At 40.9% G+C, this 17,178-nt stretch overlaps 1 protein-coding gene across 1 annotated transcript; it reads right to left on the reverse strand.

Moving 5' to 3' along the window:
- Positions 1-2,378: 2,378 nt before the first annotated feature.
- LOC137613570 (hydroperoxide isomerase ALOXE3-like) lies at positions 2,379-14,149 on the reverse strand. Its single transcript, XM_068342899.1, has 14 exons — positions 14,003-14,149; positions 12,859-13,063; positions 12,668-12,749; positions 12,433-12,555; positions 12,182-12,285; positions 10,170-10,342; positions 9,873-10,016; positions 9,461-9,664; positions 7,718-7,804; positions 7,459-7,625; positions 3,271-3,392; positions 3,052-3,152; positions 2,643-2,813; positions 2,379-2,558 (listed from the first exon to the last, which is right to left on the reverse strand). The coding sequence occupies exons 1-14, from the start codon at positions 14,147-14,149 to the stop codon at positions 2,379-2,381; spliced, it is 2,010 nt and encodes a 669-aa protein (XP_068199000.1).
- Between the last annotated feature and the right edge of the window lie 3,029 nt (positions 14,150-17,178).

The raw sequence follows: 17,178 nt of genomic DNA on the forward strand, positions 1-17,178 counted from the left end.
GACTCCATGATATCTCAGTGATATCTCATTTTAAGAACTGTTGTTAAAACTTCATATTGTTGAGATAAAGGTAAATCATCTCAGAAGTTGGGTTAGAAATTAACAATACCATATTAGTGAGACCACATCTGTACTCAGTAGTGTAGGGAGAGGTCTTACCAGAGGTCGACTCGTGCCCAGAGATGTGTTTCGGAAGGAAAATCTTCTAAGAAGGCAGATAGAGAAGTTGTCCTGAGCTCTGCTGGTTTTGAATGGTGTGTGTCCCAAAGCTGAAAACCCCTAAGCAGAGGTGGGATGTCCTAATTTCCTCAAGGTTGCGAGGTTGCCTAGGAAACGTTGACACCTCAGGGGGAGGTGTGAAATCTTCATCAGGAGCTGTGAACTAAAAACTCAAAGTTTTCCACAAAGTCTTGGAGGCAATGTTTGGTGTGACTTAATGAATTGGGGAAATGAAGTAAAAGTTTGTGATCCAAGATAACATTTGTCAATAATGTTTTCAAGTTATGGCAAAGTAATTGTTAAATGAGGAATGGCTGCTCCGCTGAGGTGGGCCCTTCCAAGTTTCTAGGGGTTGGGGGGAGGGGGTGCTTAGATAATGTCCACAGCCCAGGGAGAGGTGTGAATGGTTCATTAGCATCTCTGAAGCAACCACTCAAATGTTTTGTAGGTACTCGTTTTGTTGAAAGTCCTGAATTTTTAAAAAAATGTTAGATATACCTTATTTATCCCAAACTGGGAAATTTAAAAATAAATGTATGTTTATTTATTTTATATACTAAATTTATCCACGAAGGGAAACACAAAGATAGGTTCTTATCATTGTGTCTAACTCCTGTGTTTCTTTAAAATACCTTCTGGAAAGATTGGAGAGCAATGGAAAGCAAGGATAATCAGGGTCAAAATGACCAAAGATCCAAGAATCTGCCATGATCATTCAACCCCGGATGATTTTGAAAGAGATTTAAAGTTAAAATCATTTTCAGACAACCATTAGTATTTATTCAGAATTCACAAGATTTAGTGGATAATTAATTCATGTCTGAAGGTATTCCAGGTGTTGTATAAATGTTTTTATGATCAGATGATCACGCGATTATCACTCGCGAAAAGTAAAGAATATCAAAAGTGATCCGATAGTCAAGCTCCCGTCCTCAAGGTCCAATCCATGGTATTGTTTTAAATTTGATCGCGATTGACTGATCAATCCCAGGGCAATTCTGGTAGATCCTGATGGCAGTGTGGATAGAATAGATCGAATGACATTAAAAAAAGAGACTAGTTTATCATCCATCCCGTCAGTTGACTGACATTTATAGCAGCCAATCAGATGACATCTGTTTCTTCAGTTTAGGTCACTGCACATGCACAATGTTGCTAAGAAGGCAACACTAACAAGGTAGGTAGTGAGTTAAGTGCAATTTTTGCCTCTCAGTGTTTTGCCTTAAGTATAAAAAAGAGTGGGGAAGCTGGACAGTTAAAACTAAAACGTAGCACTTTCATAGGGGAATGGAAGGGGAACTTTGAGACATTTACAAAGTGTGTTTGCCTCATCTGCCAGACTGCACCGACAAAGAGAAACGTGGAGCTGCATTTTCAGCTGCAGCAGCTCATTCCATTAAATCTTGCCTGGGGATTGGAAGTCGCTGGTTTGGCCAAAACATTTGGAGTGCGGGCTGTCATTGGGAGTATGTATTTAAGTTTCATGCTTACAGGCCCCCTTGAGCATGGTTGTGTCATTTTAAGGGGCCTGTGCACACACATATATTTGTGAATTTCCCAGTTTGGGATCATTAAAGTATATATAATCTAATATATATGCATGTTTACAATCAGTAAAATGAGTGGAAAAAAATTCTCAAAGTGAGATCAATAAAGTACATTTCTTCTTCTATCACAAGGAGGTCCTGTTAACAATACCATCCATGAAAGAACAGACATGTGGAGAGCACATATTTGGTTGTTCAACAAATTTATTGAGAAAACCCAGCTCCCAGTGTACAAATTCACCAAGCATTGGTGGGTCATGGATTGAGAATGAAGGAATGACTACAGCTGACTGTATTTATGAACAAGGTTTAGTGAAAACACGACACATTACAGTACACCGTTTTGAATAATGACAGAACAGTAGAACTCAGCTGTCAGAAACTTTTCAAACCCAATACAATGCAAAAACATATACTATTAAAAGCAGTCATATGTTCATATTGTATCTTACCGTATCACTTCACATAACATAGCCCAACACCAGCATGCAACATCTCGTAAAATCTCACCGACTGCATGTATTACAGAGTAGAACACGTCTACAAGCATCCAAGACATGTCGAAAAATCTTTGGTTACAATGGCTTAATGCTGACTGGTTCCTTAAGACTTTCAAATAGTTACACTGCTCTCTATTTTGGCAGGATGGAGGTATGTGTAGGGCACATCAAGCTTAGAGTTTCTGTCTGTAATGGTTCCACCGAGGTTGGACAGCTCAGCTTGAAATTCTTGAATCATCTGTTTGATAGCAGGTTCATCAAATCTCTCATAGGGGTATGCACCCAAAAGAACCTGCATATATGGAATACAGTAAATGTGAATGACAGTACTTTGTTTTACAACTTTTAATATGAGTTTGTGAAATGCTAAACTTACCGCATCACTGAACTTCTCTGAAAGCAGCCTAGCCATGGCTACAAAGACGGCTGTCTCTCCAATATTTGGTAGTGTGTCCAAGATTGTCTGCATGGTTGTCTGCCCCTTAATGGCTGGAGGAGGTTTGCGCAGAAGGAGCGGGGCATTGGGTGTCCAGGAACAGTAATCAAACTACATTTTACAGACAAACAATATATATCATATTTCTGTGAACTGAACAAAAATAAAAAAAACATAACAATGCTTTTATGTCATCATGAGGCATTTGAGGATGATGTACATTTTAAGCATTTAAATAATATTTGTCTGAAGGAAAGCAATGGATAAAACAATCCATATCTGTTACTTTTCACATATGTTGGAAGCATTTCATAAATTAATCTTTAAACTTGACAATCCTTTGCCTTACCTGTCCATTGTTGACTGCAGCGTGTTGAACAGTCACCGTAAAAATAATCATTGTGATGAACTTGATCAGTTCCTGGACAGTATGGAAACATGCTGGAAACCCTATTGTTAACATGGCATCATTAGTTGGTCGTTTGTATTCCATGTTTTGGGAAAACTTCAATCTACTATGAATGACTCTACATAATGACTGTATTTATGAATTAATTAGGTTTAATACCAGAGTCTTTTTTTCCCATGAAGCCATGTATAAATATCTCATTGATCCATTCCTGCAGCTCAGGATCTTTACAGACCTCACTGTCTGAGGGGTAGTAGTGCTCCACTACTGCCTTCACAAACCTGGGAAACAAAAAAAAGGATTTCAGTTCTCAGAAGGCCATCATGGTGGCACAGTGGATAGCACTGTTGCTTCACGTCAAGAAGGTTTTGGGTTCGATTAATTTCTTTGTCAAGAGGAGGACAGAGAATATGGAGGGAACTCACACAGTCGCAGGAAGAAAATATAAACTCTCCAAACAGTTTATGTCAAAGAAAGTTTGCTAGTCTCTCGCAAGTCAAAATTCTATTCAATGTTTAATTTGGTTTGTTCAGACACTGGTCTTCCAAAAAGAAGGATATGGGTGAGAATGGCAGGATAGAGGAGAGAATTAACTTGATTACCCTGTATCATGTAGCCACATGAGGACACAAGCCAGTGTCTTATTGTGCCGGTCCCAAGCCCGGATAAATACAGAGGGTTGCGTCAGGAAGGGCATCCGGCGTAAAACTTTTGCCAAATCACAGATGCGAATCAAACCTATGACTTCCATACCGGATCGGTCGAGGCCCGGGTTAACAACGACCGCCATCGGCGCTGTTGACCGACAGGGCGCCGGTGGAAATTGGATTACTGTTGGTCGAAGAAGGAGAGGAGGAAAGTGCGTTCGCACGAAGAAAGAAGAGGAACACCAAGAGTATAGGACTGAGAGTAGGGACGTTGAATGTTGGAACTATGACAGGAAAAGGTAGAGAGTTGGTTGACATGATGCAGAGGAGGAAGGTAGACATACTGTGTGTCCAGGAGACCAGGTGGAAAGGTAGCAAGGCTAGAAGTTTAGGAGCAGGGTTCAAGTTGTTCTATCATGGTGTAGATGGGAAGAGAAATGGAGTAGGAGTTATCTTGAAGGAGGAGTTTGTTAGGAATGTCCTGGAGGTAAAAAGAGTGTCAGATAGAGTGATGAGTCTGAAGCTAGAAATAGAAGGTGTGATGTTCAATGTTGTTAGCGGGTATGCTCCATAGGTAGGATGTGAGCTGGAGGAGAAGGAGAAATTCTGGTCGGACCTTGATGAAGTGATGCAGAGCATGCCTAGAAGTGAGAGAGTTGTCATTGGAGCAGACTTCAATGGACATGTTGGTGCAGGAAACAGAGGTGATGAGGAGGTGATGGGCAGGTTTGGTATCCAGGAGAGGAACGCAGAAGGACAGATGGGAGTTGACTTTGCAAAAAGGATGGAAATGGCTGTAGTGAATACTTTCTTCCAGAAGAAGCAGGACCATAGAGTGACCTATAAGAGTGGCGGTAGGAGCACACAGGTAGACTACATCTTGTGTAGACGGTGTAACCTGAAAGAGATCGGTGACTGCAAAGTAGTGGTAGGTGAGAGTGTAGCCAAACAGCATAGGATGGTGGTGTGTAGGATGACTCTGGTGGTGAGGAAGATGAAGAGGGCAAAGGCAGAGCAGAAGACAAAATGGTGGAAGCTGAAAAAGGAAGAGTGTTGCATGACTTTTAGGAAGGAGTTAAGACAGGCTCTGGGTGGTCAGGAGGTGCTTCCAGATGACTGGACAACTACAGCTAATGTGATCAGGGAGACAGGTAGGAGAGTACTTGGTGTGTCATCTGGAAGGAAAGTAGATAAGGAGACTTGGTGGTGGAATGAGGAGGTACAGGAGTGTATACAGAGAAAGAGGTTAGCCAAGAGGAAGTGGGACACTGAGAGGACTGAGGAGAGTAGACAGGAGTACAGGGAGATGCAGCGTAAGGTGAAGGTAGAGGTAGCAAAGGCCAAACAAGAAGCTTATGATGACTTGTATGCTAGGTTGGACAGTAAGGAGGGAGAGACTGATCTATACCGGTTGGCAAGACAGAGAGATAGAGATGGGAAGGACGTGCAGCAGGTTAGGGTGATTAAGGATAGGGATGGAAGTCTATTGACAGGTGCCAGTAGTGTGATGGGAAGATGGAAAGAGTACTTTGAAGAGTTGATGAACGTGGAAAATGAGAGGGAACAAAGACTAGAAGAGGTGACTGTTGTGGACCAGGATGTAGCAAAGATTAGTCAGGATGAAGTGAGGAGGGCATTGAAGAGGATGAAGAGTGGAAAGGCAGTCGGTCCTGATGATATACCTGTAGAGGTATGGAAGTGTCTAGGAGAGGTGGCAGTAGAGTTTCTGACTGGGTTGTTCAACAGGATCTTAGATAGTGAGAAGATGCCTGAGGAATGGAGGAGAAGTGTGCTGGTGCCCATTTTTAAGAACAAGGGAGATGTGCAGAGTTGTGGCAACTACAGAGGAATAAAGCTGATGAGCCATACAATGAAGTTATGGGAGAGAGTAGTGGAAGCTAGACTAAGGGCAGAAGTGAACATTTGTGAGCAGCAGTATGGGTTCATGCCAAAAAAGAGTACTACAGATGCAGTATTTGCTTTGAGGATGTTGATAGAGAAGTCCAGAGAAGGCCAGAGGGAGCTGCATTGTGTTTTTGTAGATCTGGAGAAAGCTTATGACAGGGTGCCCAGAGAGGAACTGTGGTATTGTATGAGGAAGTCTGGAGTGGCAGAGAAGTATGTTAGAACGGTGCAGGACATGTATGAAGACTGTAAGACAGTGGTGAGGTGTGCTGTAGGTGTGACAGAGGAGTTCAAGGTGGAGGTGGGACTGCATCAGGGATCAGCTCTGAGCCCCTTCTTGTTCGCTATGGTGATGGACAGGCTGACAGACGAGGTTAGACAGGAATCTCCATGGACTATGATGTTTGCAGATGACATTGTGATCTGTAGTGAGAGCAGGGAACAGGTGGAGGAGAAGCTAGAGAAGTGGAGGTTTGTCCTGGAAAGGAGAGGAATGAAGGTTAGCCGCAGTAAGACAGAGTACATGTGTGTGAATGAGAGGGACCCAAGTGGAAGAGTGAGGTTAGAGGGAGAAGAGATCAAGAAGGTGGAGGATTTTAAGTACTTAGGGTCAACAGTCCAGAGCAATGGAGAGTGTGGAAAAGAGGTGAAGAAGCGTGTACAGGCAGGATGGAACGGGTGGAGGAAAATTTCAGGTGTGATGTGTGATAGAAGAGTTTCAGCTAAAATGAAAGGAAGGGTGTACAAAACTGTGGTGAGACCAGCGATGTTGTTTGGTCTAGAGACAGTGTCACTGAAGAAAAGACAGGAGACAGAGCTGGAGGTAGCAGAGATGAAGATGCTGAGGTTCTCTCTGGGAGTGACCAGGAAGGATAGGATCAGGAATGAGTACATCAGAGGGACAGCACATGTTAGAAGTTTTGGAGATAAAGTCAGAGAGGCCAGACTGAGATGGTTTGGACATGTCCAGAGGAGAGATAGTGAATATATTGGTAGAAGGATGCTGAGTTTTGAACTGCCAGGCAGGAGGCCTAGAGGAAGACCAAAGAGGAGGTTTATGGATGTAATGAGGGAAGACATGAAGGTAGTTGGTGTGAGAGAAGAGGATTCAAAGGACAGGGCTAGATGGAGGAAATTGATTCGCTGTGGCGACCCCTGAAGGGAAAAGCCGAAAGGAAAAGAAGAAGACCCTCATTGGCCCTTCCTCAGGGTGAGGTGTCTAGAAGCAATGGCCGAAACACTATCGACTTCTGTTGTGTCAGATTTATCATCGGTGGTACTTTCTTGCACATAAAAAGGATTATTAACATTTTATCCTGTGGTTTTGAATCTCCAAATACCATTCACCAGTGAGGCTCCCCAAGTATCCCTGCGACCTAAGCTGTCCGTAACACAACGATCCCTTTCACAAAGACTAAATCACAGGGCTAGTTTGGTATTACCTGACTATACCTAAAACAGAAATCTATTCATCTCGCTTCTCTTTAGAACATTGGATTGACTCGTGTCCAGACATGCAATTTCAGGGGGTTGAAAAGGAGAAAGGGTTACTGAATGAGTATTTTATTGTCGTGGAAAAAATTAGTGTAAAAGTGGTAAATGTTCAACTAAAAACTCTTCCAAAAACAGAAAAAAAAATTGTAACTCACCAAGTAAAAACAGTGTCAATGTATTTGTGACATCTAGTAAATTCAGTATATATGCAGTATTTAACAAGATTCTAGCTAAACATCATGTTTATTAACTCCCAAACACTGCTATGTAGACAGAAGTGAGATGAGCTCTTCAAAAGTACCTGTTGATGATGTTCCACAGTTTCAGGCCATCGTCTCTGTAGTAGAAATTTGGGATTGACTCCAGTCCTCGTGCAGCGATGTTCTCTGGTAGACAGAGTGAACTGTAGGTCATTTCAGCAAGAGACCTCCTCATGAGCTCTATTATCCCATCATATCCAAGTGAGCTCTGTTAAACAAAAAATGCAAACGGAATTTTGAAATTCTGAATATTGCTGGAATCATCTTCATATTCAATTATTGCATTTCAAAAGGCCATACCTTACTCAGAAATCCATCAGGTCTGAACAGACTTTTGCGGGCTCCAATGTTTATAGGCAGAGTGTACCGGAAGCTTGGAAACAGCAGCTGAACAGATGGATTCTTAAAGTCAAATTACTGTCAAGTACGACACCCATTTCAGTTCTGTTCAAGTCTTTTCTTCAATTTATTTAGTTAGGAGGAAGTGCTTTTGATTTGGTTTAGTTTAATAGGTTAGTTGATTAATTCCTTGATAAGGTATTTGGCCTTTGTCCACCCTGATGCTCTGATAGTACCCACAGTATTCTTTAAGCATTGTCAATATATAGCAGATGGTCCTTGTGGCTACTCGTTTTCTTACTCAAAGCTTCAGTTTCCTTTTCTGAACTTTTCTTCAATTCTACACAAATATAGTACACCTTACATTTTGTCTTGGTTTGCTTCCAATTTGCATTTGCCAAATTTTTATATTATTTCACGTAATGTATTTTTAAGTCCACATTTTAAAAGTTTGTTTTATTGCATATATTACACTGAGATCATTATAAAATATAGAGCATGCATGTGGCCTAACCACGCAATCAGAGGACATCTTTACTTTCAGCAATGGACTTTCAACACGCATGAACACCGAGTTATAGGACAACTTAGAATCTCATTAATAGTATTACAGCATCTCCATTGCAGGAATATGTAAATCTCACTGGCAATAGAACAATAGAACAGAGGGCAATCACAGCTACATCTGGAGTGGCCCAAATGACAGAGAGCTTTATGGCATTGCCATGTCAATACCAGGACATATTAGGTAGTGTCTTGTTGGATGGACCCCAATCAGTGAATGACTGACTTCCCTCGTCCACAGCTAAGAAAGGAAACTTGCAATCATTGTTACCAATACATACACGACCAGATGAACACTGAGTGCACCCTAGAACACTGGACCCAAAATCATACTCTCCTTCATGAAACAGGGATGATAAGATTGTCTGAAGTAAGCACAGGCATCACAATTCTTTTCATACCAAGAATGATTATCACAGGTATACTTTTTTCCTGGCTTTAAGACATTAAAAGGCATCAATAAATGGATTTCGGGCCAAATCACTCCATGACAGGACAGATCTGTGTTCTCCATCTCATCATTAAGAAGGCACAAGTTCCACCAAGTCAGGCACCTCTACATTCCCTTTTTCAATCCCAAGACTGCTTTTAATATTGTAGATTAGGCATCTTTCTGTAAGATCCTGACCATTGTTGGAGTCCCTGGAAAGATCACCATTCTCTGAAGGTTGTGCAAGTGTCAATAACAAGAACTCTGCTTCATCAACTGTAATCTACTTGACTTAATGGGGGTTGACTTCATATTCCTCATACACCAATTCCATTAGAGTTTTTGGTTACTCACCATAATCCCATGGAATTGGTAAATATAATCCTAGCATTTCAAAAATAAAAATGGTGATTAAATAACATCTTTGCATTTTAAAATGATTAAAATAATTTTAAATGATTTAATCATTTAAAAAATTAACAGCAGATTTCTGAGAATATCTAGAACTTATTTTCTTTACATTACCAATATCATGAGCCAGGGCTTGTTGTATTTTTAGGACTGAGAAGTAAAACACATAACATGATATAGACTGTCAAAGATACCTCCTAAAGCCTAGAAGTCAAACAATATAAAAAAAAGCATTAGATCACCAATCTAGATGAAACAAATTGAAATAAATGTGCACCAGTACTGGGACATGTTCATACCTTGTATAGAGGATGAATCTCAGCGAAGCAGCGGAGAGTGGCAACAGCAAAGACCTCTCCCAGAAAGTGAGTGTTCATGAGGTGGTGGACTGACTCATGATCCATGATGTCTGCATTTTTAATAAACATCTTGGCTAACAGCCAGTCCGTCTCCAGATCACTGGGCAGGAAGATGGGGTTCTCTTCAGAAGGTTGTTGATACAACTGGAATGTGGAAAAAAAAACAAGCTTTTATAGACCAGGACTTCTGACCACAATTACCTGTAATATATAAATATAAATATCTAAATGTGAACAGCTTAAGTGAAACTGCATCAATTTGATTGAAAAAAACATTGAACATTAAATAACTTTACCCTTTGTTGTTTTCAGTTCACTTAATTACAAATGGATTCAGGTTTCAGTGAAATACCTGTATTGCTATTGGCACCAGTTTCTTTCCTGGGTTTGAGTAGCACAAACATATTCCAGGAGTCACAAGCAGTTGTTGACCATCATAGACTCTACCTGGTATCCCATCCATCTTCTTCTGGTCATATATGAAGATGTTACCTTTCTGTTTGGGGAAAACAGAATTAAAATGTTTGTAATAAATTTTCAGGTATAAGAACTTCACAGGTTTTCTAGTCTAATACAGTGCGTACACTCGAAATGGTTTGTCTTTTAAAGCAAAGACTATTATTCACGCAAAACCACTCATCTTCCATACCTCAATTTCCCTCTGAAGAGAGGTTCCCGCTTCCAGGAATGGCTTCACCATCTCCTCTGTGACCGGAAAGTTTAAGGGGAGCTTTGAACAGCGTTTGATCACATTGGGGTTGATTCCATGCAAGAACTGACATCCGTAGAATTCATCTTCCTTCCAGTGCTCTGCAACATACTCTGGAAAGTATTACGAAACATTATAAAATGTTATTTGAAGTGCAAAAGATGATGAAATTGTTAAAGGTAATATTACAAAATTACTTTGTTTTCCTTGACAGTCTAGTTTCATTTTGCACTTATTGCCCTTCTTGGATTGCCTGGGAGAGGTACTGGATAATGCTCTGACTGGGGACTCCATTTTTCTTCTCGGGGACTTCAACGCTCACATGAGCAGTGACTTTTATGCTAGTCACTGTTCGTCCATAACCAGCACTTTGTTTGAGCACAGGGATGTTCATAAGTGCACACGGCACTGGGGCACCCTAGGCTGGAGGTCAATGACAGACAGTTTTGTCCTGTCATCGGACCTCTGGGTGTCTTGGACACTAAGGTAATGAGGAGGGAAGAGCTGTCCACCAACCACCACCCAGTGGTGAGTTGGATCACTGGAAGAAGACAGATCCAGGACAGGCTGAGCAGGCCCAAACGTGTCATAATGGTCTGTTGGGAATGTCTGCTAAAGCCCTCTGGCAGTGCAGTCTTCAACTCCCTCCTCCAGGAGAGATTCACCCAGAGCCTATGGGAGGCTGAGCCAATCCATTGTCAAAACAGCTGCTCTGACCATTGGTTGGAAGGTTTTAGGTGCCTGTTGCGGCAGCACCTAGTGGTGGATGCCGGAAAAAAGGGATGGTGTCAAGCTGAAGAATGAATCTTATTGAGCCTTGTTGACTCATGGTACTCCAGAGGCAGCTGGCAGGTAGGCTCAGCGTATTCTGGCTAAGCAGTTGTGGAGGCAAAAACTACAGTCCAGGAGGAATAGGGGGAGGCCATGGAGGAGTACAATCGTTGACCTTGAAGAAAGTTTAGTAACCATGTGGCACCTCAGGCGAGGAAAGCAGGGGAGGCATGGAGCGTCTGAGCTTATTGTTGAGCAGTGGAATTAATTCTTTGAGGAGCTCCTCAATCCCACTACTATGTCTTCCATGGAGGAAGCAGAGGCTGAGGTCTCAGAGGTCTTGTTCATCACCCAAGCGGTTGCCAGACTCCTTGGTGGCCGAGATTCACCCTGAGTGCCCCAAGTCCCTGGATGTACAAGGATGACTGTTTTTGCTGACATTTCTCTCTATCGCTGTACGGCAGTTGGGGACAGGACCTCTGGATTGGCAGATTGGGGTGGTGCGCTTCTGTTAAAGGGGATTACACTTCTCAGACTCCTGATCAAAGTTTATTCCAGGGTACTGGAGAAGAGGATTAGATCCATAGCCATTCGGGGGGGCGGAACAATGTGATTTTCGTCCCAGTCACGTAACACTCGACCACCTCCACACTCTCCATCAGATACTTTAGGATTCATGGGAGTTTGCCCAGTCGGTCCACATGGGTGGGTTTGGAGAAGATTTTCAACCGCGTCTCTTGTGGCATCTTATGGGGAGGGCTTTAGGAGTATTTGGGCTGTCTTGTCCCTTCATGACGAACACAGGGACTTGGTTCACATGGCCAGCAGTAAAGCAGACCTTTTATAGTTGCATGTTGGACTTCAACAGGACTTCCCTGTATTTGTTCTCTTCATTTTCTAAAATGCATTAGTTCTCTAAAGTTATTTTTCAATTTGTATGTTTTTTATGGCAATTGATTAGGTTCAAGTTCAAAACATCACAGAATTCATTGAAATGGTGTGATACTAGTTGCCATGTTGCTCAGACTTCATTGGCACAGCTTCATAAACACTATCAGAAGTGGGAAGACGTGTGTGTTAAGTTTTAAAGTGAACCATATAATGTATTTGTGACTTCTTATGCATTACAAGTTATTCTGTATTGCTGAAAACGGTAAAAAAACAAAACTATAAAACAACACCTGACATTTCTGTATTTGCAAACCAGAAGATTTTTTTCATGTCTTCCATGTTTTCCCAATTTCCATCGGAACCGATCAGCCCCTTAATCTTTAATTCAAGTCCACTGAAATAAAACAAGATAAGCAAAAGGTAAAAAGAAAACAGTATTTAACACAGATATTAATTCTTCAAATATTAGATATTTTTGTCTTAAAACAGAATAAGACTTTTAGAAATGGGTTTTGTTTCAAGTATGTCTGTGTGGACCTACGTTATCATCTTTGTATCAAGAATTTCACTTGATCTGACATCAGAGAAGCGGATTTCAGCTGGCAGATCAGTCACATCATTGAAACTGATGATGTCGCATATCCCTTCAGTCAGAGTCTTCCACCTATAAACATGAACAAACCAAGCAAGCAGATATTGCTACTGAAAACAAGAGACAGACACCTCTGGGATTCCACTGTAACTGCAGCTCTCAAACTAAGGCACACCTAACTTACTGGTATAAGCTCTTTTTAGAAGTCATCTCCTTGCGACGGTGTTCAATCAGCAAGGAATGGTCGTCTTCCATAATTTTCATTGCTGCAGTAAAAATATACATTTTTAAACACATTTTTTGTTTTTACATTGTTCACATTGAAACAAAGTACAGTAATTATCTATAAGCGTTTTTAGGCAATTTAAAGCAGACCTCTCCCTCCTCTCAGCTCTACCAGCTCTCCCCTGGAGATCCATCTGTAACAGGGGAAAAGAACCCTCTCCCCCTCTGGAGTCGTCACCACTACTTTGCTGAAGTACCACTCATCCTCTGAGAGATAAAAGAAAGGATCTTTCTCCACCTTGACCAGGAGGAGTTTCCCCAGAGGCAAACTGGTTTTCATGGTGTAGGTCCCGATCTTGGAATAAACAACAATATCAATATAAGCAAAGAACAAGCAATGTTTGTTAAAATGTTTTAAGTCACATGTCTGTCGCAGACTTCCATTTTATCTACATTGGAAGGACAGCACCATTATGTAATCGGCTTCATAAAGACTTGGTGTATGATCTATCCTTCTACTTATTTTCTTGTAGACAAGAGAAGTGTAATCATCAAGTCTACAAGAAAAATGAATTGAATGACTGCAACCATAACTAATGTAGACAAAAGTCTATAGCCGCTTCTTCCGCTTCGCAGGTCATGGATTGGCTTCAGCCTATCCCAGCTGACTATGGGCAAGTGGCGGGGAATGCTCCGAACATGTCAGTGCATTGGAGAGCCATTTAAAAAAACAAACAGGCACACACTTACACCTACGGTTTAGAACTGATTAGTTTTGGGGATGTTTTGAACTTTTTTGACAGTGATGTCTTCTGTGTTATGGGCAGTTATTAAATATAGACCAACTGCAGATGACAAGTGAAGGCAGGGATAGGGCTGTGCAGGTCAATATTATAATTCCTTAATCCAATGTGCATATTCAAATCCTTAAGTTCATAAAATAAGAAAATGCCAAATGCACACCAACAAACAGAACCTACGAGAACAGTAAGTTGCTCAGAAAATTCAGGAGCATGTAGTACATTGTGTGCAGCATCCAGTGGTGCCTCACTAACAGGCTGTGCTAACAAAATGTCATTGTGTGGTTCTTGTACTATATAATGACAATAAAGGATTTCCGATTTCTGAAAAGCGATGCACAAAAGTCATGTACACAGAAAAAGGAAAATACCACATGAAAATAAGAATCTGATACAAAAAAGGAAATCATCCGCACCCATTCTTAGAATCATTTATAGGGAGGAAACTGATAAAACTTGGTCCATGAAGGTCCATCAAACTTGATTCAACTTACTGCTCCTGTTGTAAAGTCAAGACCATAGTTATCCAACTCAGTTCTGTCGCTCTGGCCTTGACTTCCAAATAATGTGAGGAAGATGTGATCCCATGTTCCAGCATTTTTCATGTTACCTGTGGTCAACTCTAACTTGTACTCAGCCATGGTCACACAACTGTTTGAAAATAACTAAAAGAAAATGAATGGTTTCATATGAATTACTGTATTCAAGCAACCAAAATTGACACTGCATGTTCATCTAAACATACCTTGGATAGATTTTCCTCCTACCTGATGTGAGGCTCGCCGTTGCTTTGTTTCTCTGCCGTTGAATCTATTTGACACCACCTTCCCCCTGAGAGGAGACATTATGTAAGCAAGTTTTTCAGGTTTTCAATATATGGCTGCGGGGGACAGTATGAGATATTGACAGATTTACTGAATAGCTGAATAGTCTCACACAGATATACTGTATATACATGCATGTTTAAAATAGACATTAAGAGTGAAAAAAACATTTCTACTAGGGGACATTACAGTGCATTTCTTTTTCTTCAATAAATGGAAATCATTCGAGTCATCACACTAATGACTTTTATAAGTAGTGAAGGATGGATGGCTGGATGGATGGACGGACGTTCCATTTTTTCACCCAACAGGAAGGGCAATCCGGTGTGCCAAGGATGTTACGCAACAATTTCCACTTTTATTTTATTTTTTCTTTGTCAAAAGCAGCAGTAGCAGTTGAAATTGTGGGATTAACAGCAGCTATAGTAGTTTAGTGGAACTATTAGCAGAAGTAGGTAATAAAACTGAAACCTTGAGAAAGGAAATGTTTCACTTATATGATTACAATAATAATAAGCAATGATATTAAACACAACAACTCATTATTTCGTCACAAAAGCATCAATGACCGCTACATATATAATGCAATAATCATAATAAGTATTAGCGACTAGTAGACTACAGCTCCCATGTTGCTCGGCGGCAAACCAGCAAGCACAGCACACAATTAAAACCAATCAAACATTTGAAAACTGAAGAAACCCAACAATGAAGGACACAAACAAGATGACAAAGACACAAATCCAGGTGTTAGCTTCACGTTATGCATCTAAGGCATGTTGTCAACCTCTAACTTTATCAGCCACTAAACTGTTAAGAGAAATATACCAAAGTATTCACATCTTCCACAACTTACACAAGCAAAAACCAGATGAAAGCACAGTGCAGTAACAAATAGGTGACTATATACACCATGTAACATAAAGCAGACATAGAAATGAAATGCAAGGACTCACCAATTGGCTTCTTAGTGGGTTGAGGCTGAGTTTAGTGAAACCACTTCCTTATAAGAGGTCACGGTGGTCACATGACTCACAGCACACCTCTCTAAAGAGACAGTACCACATTACTGAATTAGCTTTAGCAATATGCCATATTGAAACATGTAAAGAATTAACAATACACAAATAACAAAGATCACAGGAAACACAACAAAGGTGCTTCATTTGTCTACTGTGTCTTCAAGTGGACAATACATATAAAACAGGCAGATTAATTATAATAACAGTGCATGACTTTGGTGTGTAAGGCTTTGAATTGACATTGAGCAGATAGATACCGTGGGATTTCCTAGGTTGAATCCCCATTCGTGCACATTTGATGTTTCCCTGAAGTTTATCCAGCAGAGGTTTGGTGCATGCACTTGTTGTAGTTATTGTTGTCAAGTCATTTTCTCTCACACCAACTACCTTCATGTCCTCTCTCACTACATCCATAAACCTCCTCTTTGGTCTTCCTCTAGGCCTCCTGCCTGGCAGTTCAAAACTCAGCATCCTTCTACCAATATATTCACTATCTCTCCTCTGGACATGTCCAAACCATCTCAGTCTGGCCTCTCTGACTTTATCTCCAAAACCTCTAACATGTGCTGTCCCTCTGATGTACTCATTCCTGATCCTATCCTAAAGTACACGGAGCACTTCTTGTCCGTCGTCATGGTGACTCGTCGAATCAGGGCTCCATTAATAATGGCTTATTAGAGTAGTGAGGCACCTGCTAAACTTTGTGAAACCACAAACCCTGGGTTTCCGAGGTTTCTGAGACTTTTGAGTTTGACTGCTTGAGTTTTTGTCTGTATACTGGGTCTAGGAACAGGGACATGTGGTCTGAGTGACCAAAGTAGGGGCAGGGGGCAGCTTTATATTCCCCCTTAATGCTGGTGTATACATGATCCAAAGCAGGGCTTTCAACCAGAATCTTTTTGCCAATCAGTTCGTTCCGAACAGAAAAAGTATTGTGACGTTTCAGGTTTTATGTTCCTCCCAAGAACTGTCGTTCCTGAACTGGTTAGAACAAAAAATATATAGTTCCCAAATCGGTTAATAACGTCCTTTGTGAATATTAATAGGTAGGTAGCTTCAGGACTTTAAAAATTGGGAATTAAGGTATTTAGCTAACATACAGTAGATTTGTCCTTACAGTAAACAGAACAACAGTGCTGATCCAGTTATGGAGCAGAGGATGGAGAATCACAGGGAGACGGAGAAGTTGTGGCAGCTTATGATGGAACAAAGTTTGTGTATGTCAGAGCTCACCGAGGAGTGAATATGTGAAGCTCTGAACAAAACATCTTGTGATCAGTCAAGAACAGAAAGAAACGCAGATAAATGTCCGGAGCGTCAGAGGAAGTCCACCAAAGGAGATTAATTACTACAAAGTGCTGGCAGTGCGGGGACACACTGCACTGAAAATGACTGGCAGCCAAAGAGTTAATGTCTGAATCAAATATTTTTTTAAGATCAACAGACTTCAATTTTTACCTGTTATGAATGAAATCGAGGTTGAGGAATGACTCTACAGCTGACTATTTATGAACAATGTTTAGTGAAAACACGACACATTACACAAATTTTTTGAATAATGACAGAACCAACAGTAGAACTCAGCTGTCAGAAACTTTTCAAACCCAATACAATGCAAAAACATATACTATTAAAAGCAGTCATATGTTCATATTGTATCTTACCGTACCACTTCACATTACATAGCCCAACACCAGCATGCAACATCTCATAAAATCCCACCGACTGCATGTATTACAGAGTAGAACACGTCTACAAGCATCCAAGACATGTCGAAAAATCTTAGGTTACAATGGCTTAATGCCGACTGGTTCCTTAAGACTT

The sequence above is a fragment of the Antennarius striatus genome, chromosome 19 (assembly GCF_040054535.1).
Source record: "Antennarius striatus isolate MH-2024 chromosome 19, ASM4005453v1, whole genome shotgun sequence".
Lineage (NCBI taxonomy): Eukaryota > Metazoa > Chordata > Actinopteri > Lophiiformes > Antennariidae > Antennarius > Antennarius striatus.

Coding starts and splice junctions, on each gene's coding strand:
- LOC137613570 (XM_068342899.1), bottom strand. CDS start 14,149: ATGGCTGAGTACAAGTTAGAGTTGACCACAGGTAACATGAAAAATGCT. Junction 9,665..9,872: donor TGGTGCCAATAGCAATACAG/GTATTTCACTGA, acceptor TCCACATTCCAG/TTGTATCAACAACCTTCTGA. Junction 2,559..2,642: donor CAGAGAAGTTCAGTGATGCG/GTAAGTTTAGCA, acceptor CCATATATGCAG/GTTCTTTTGGGTGCATACCC.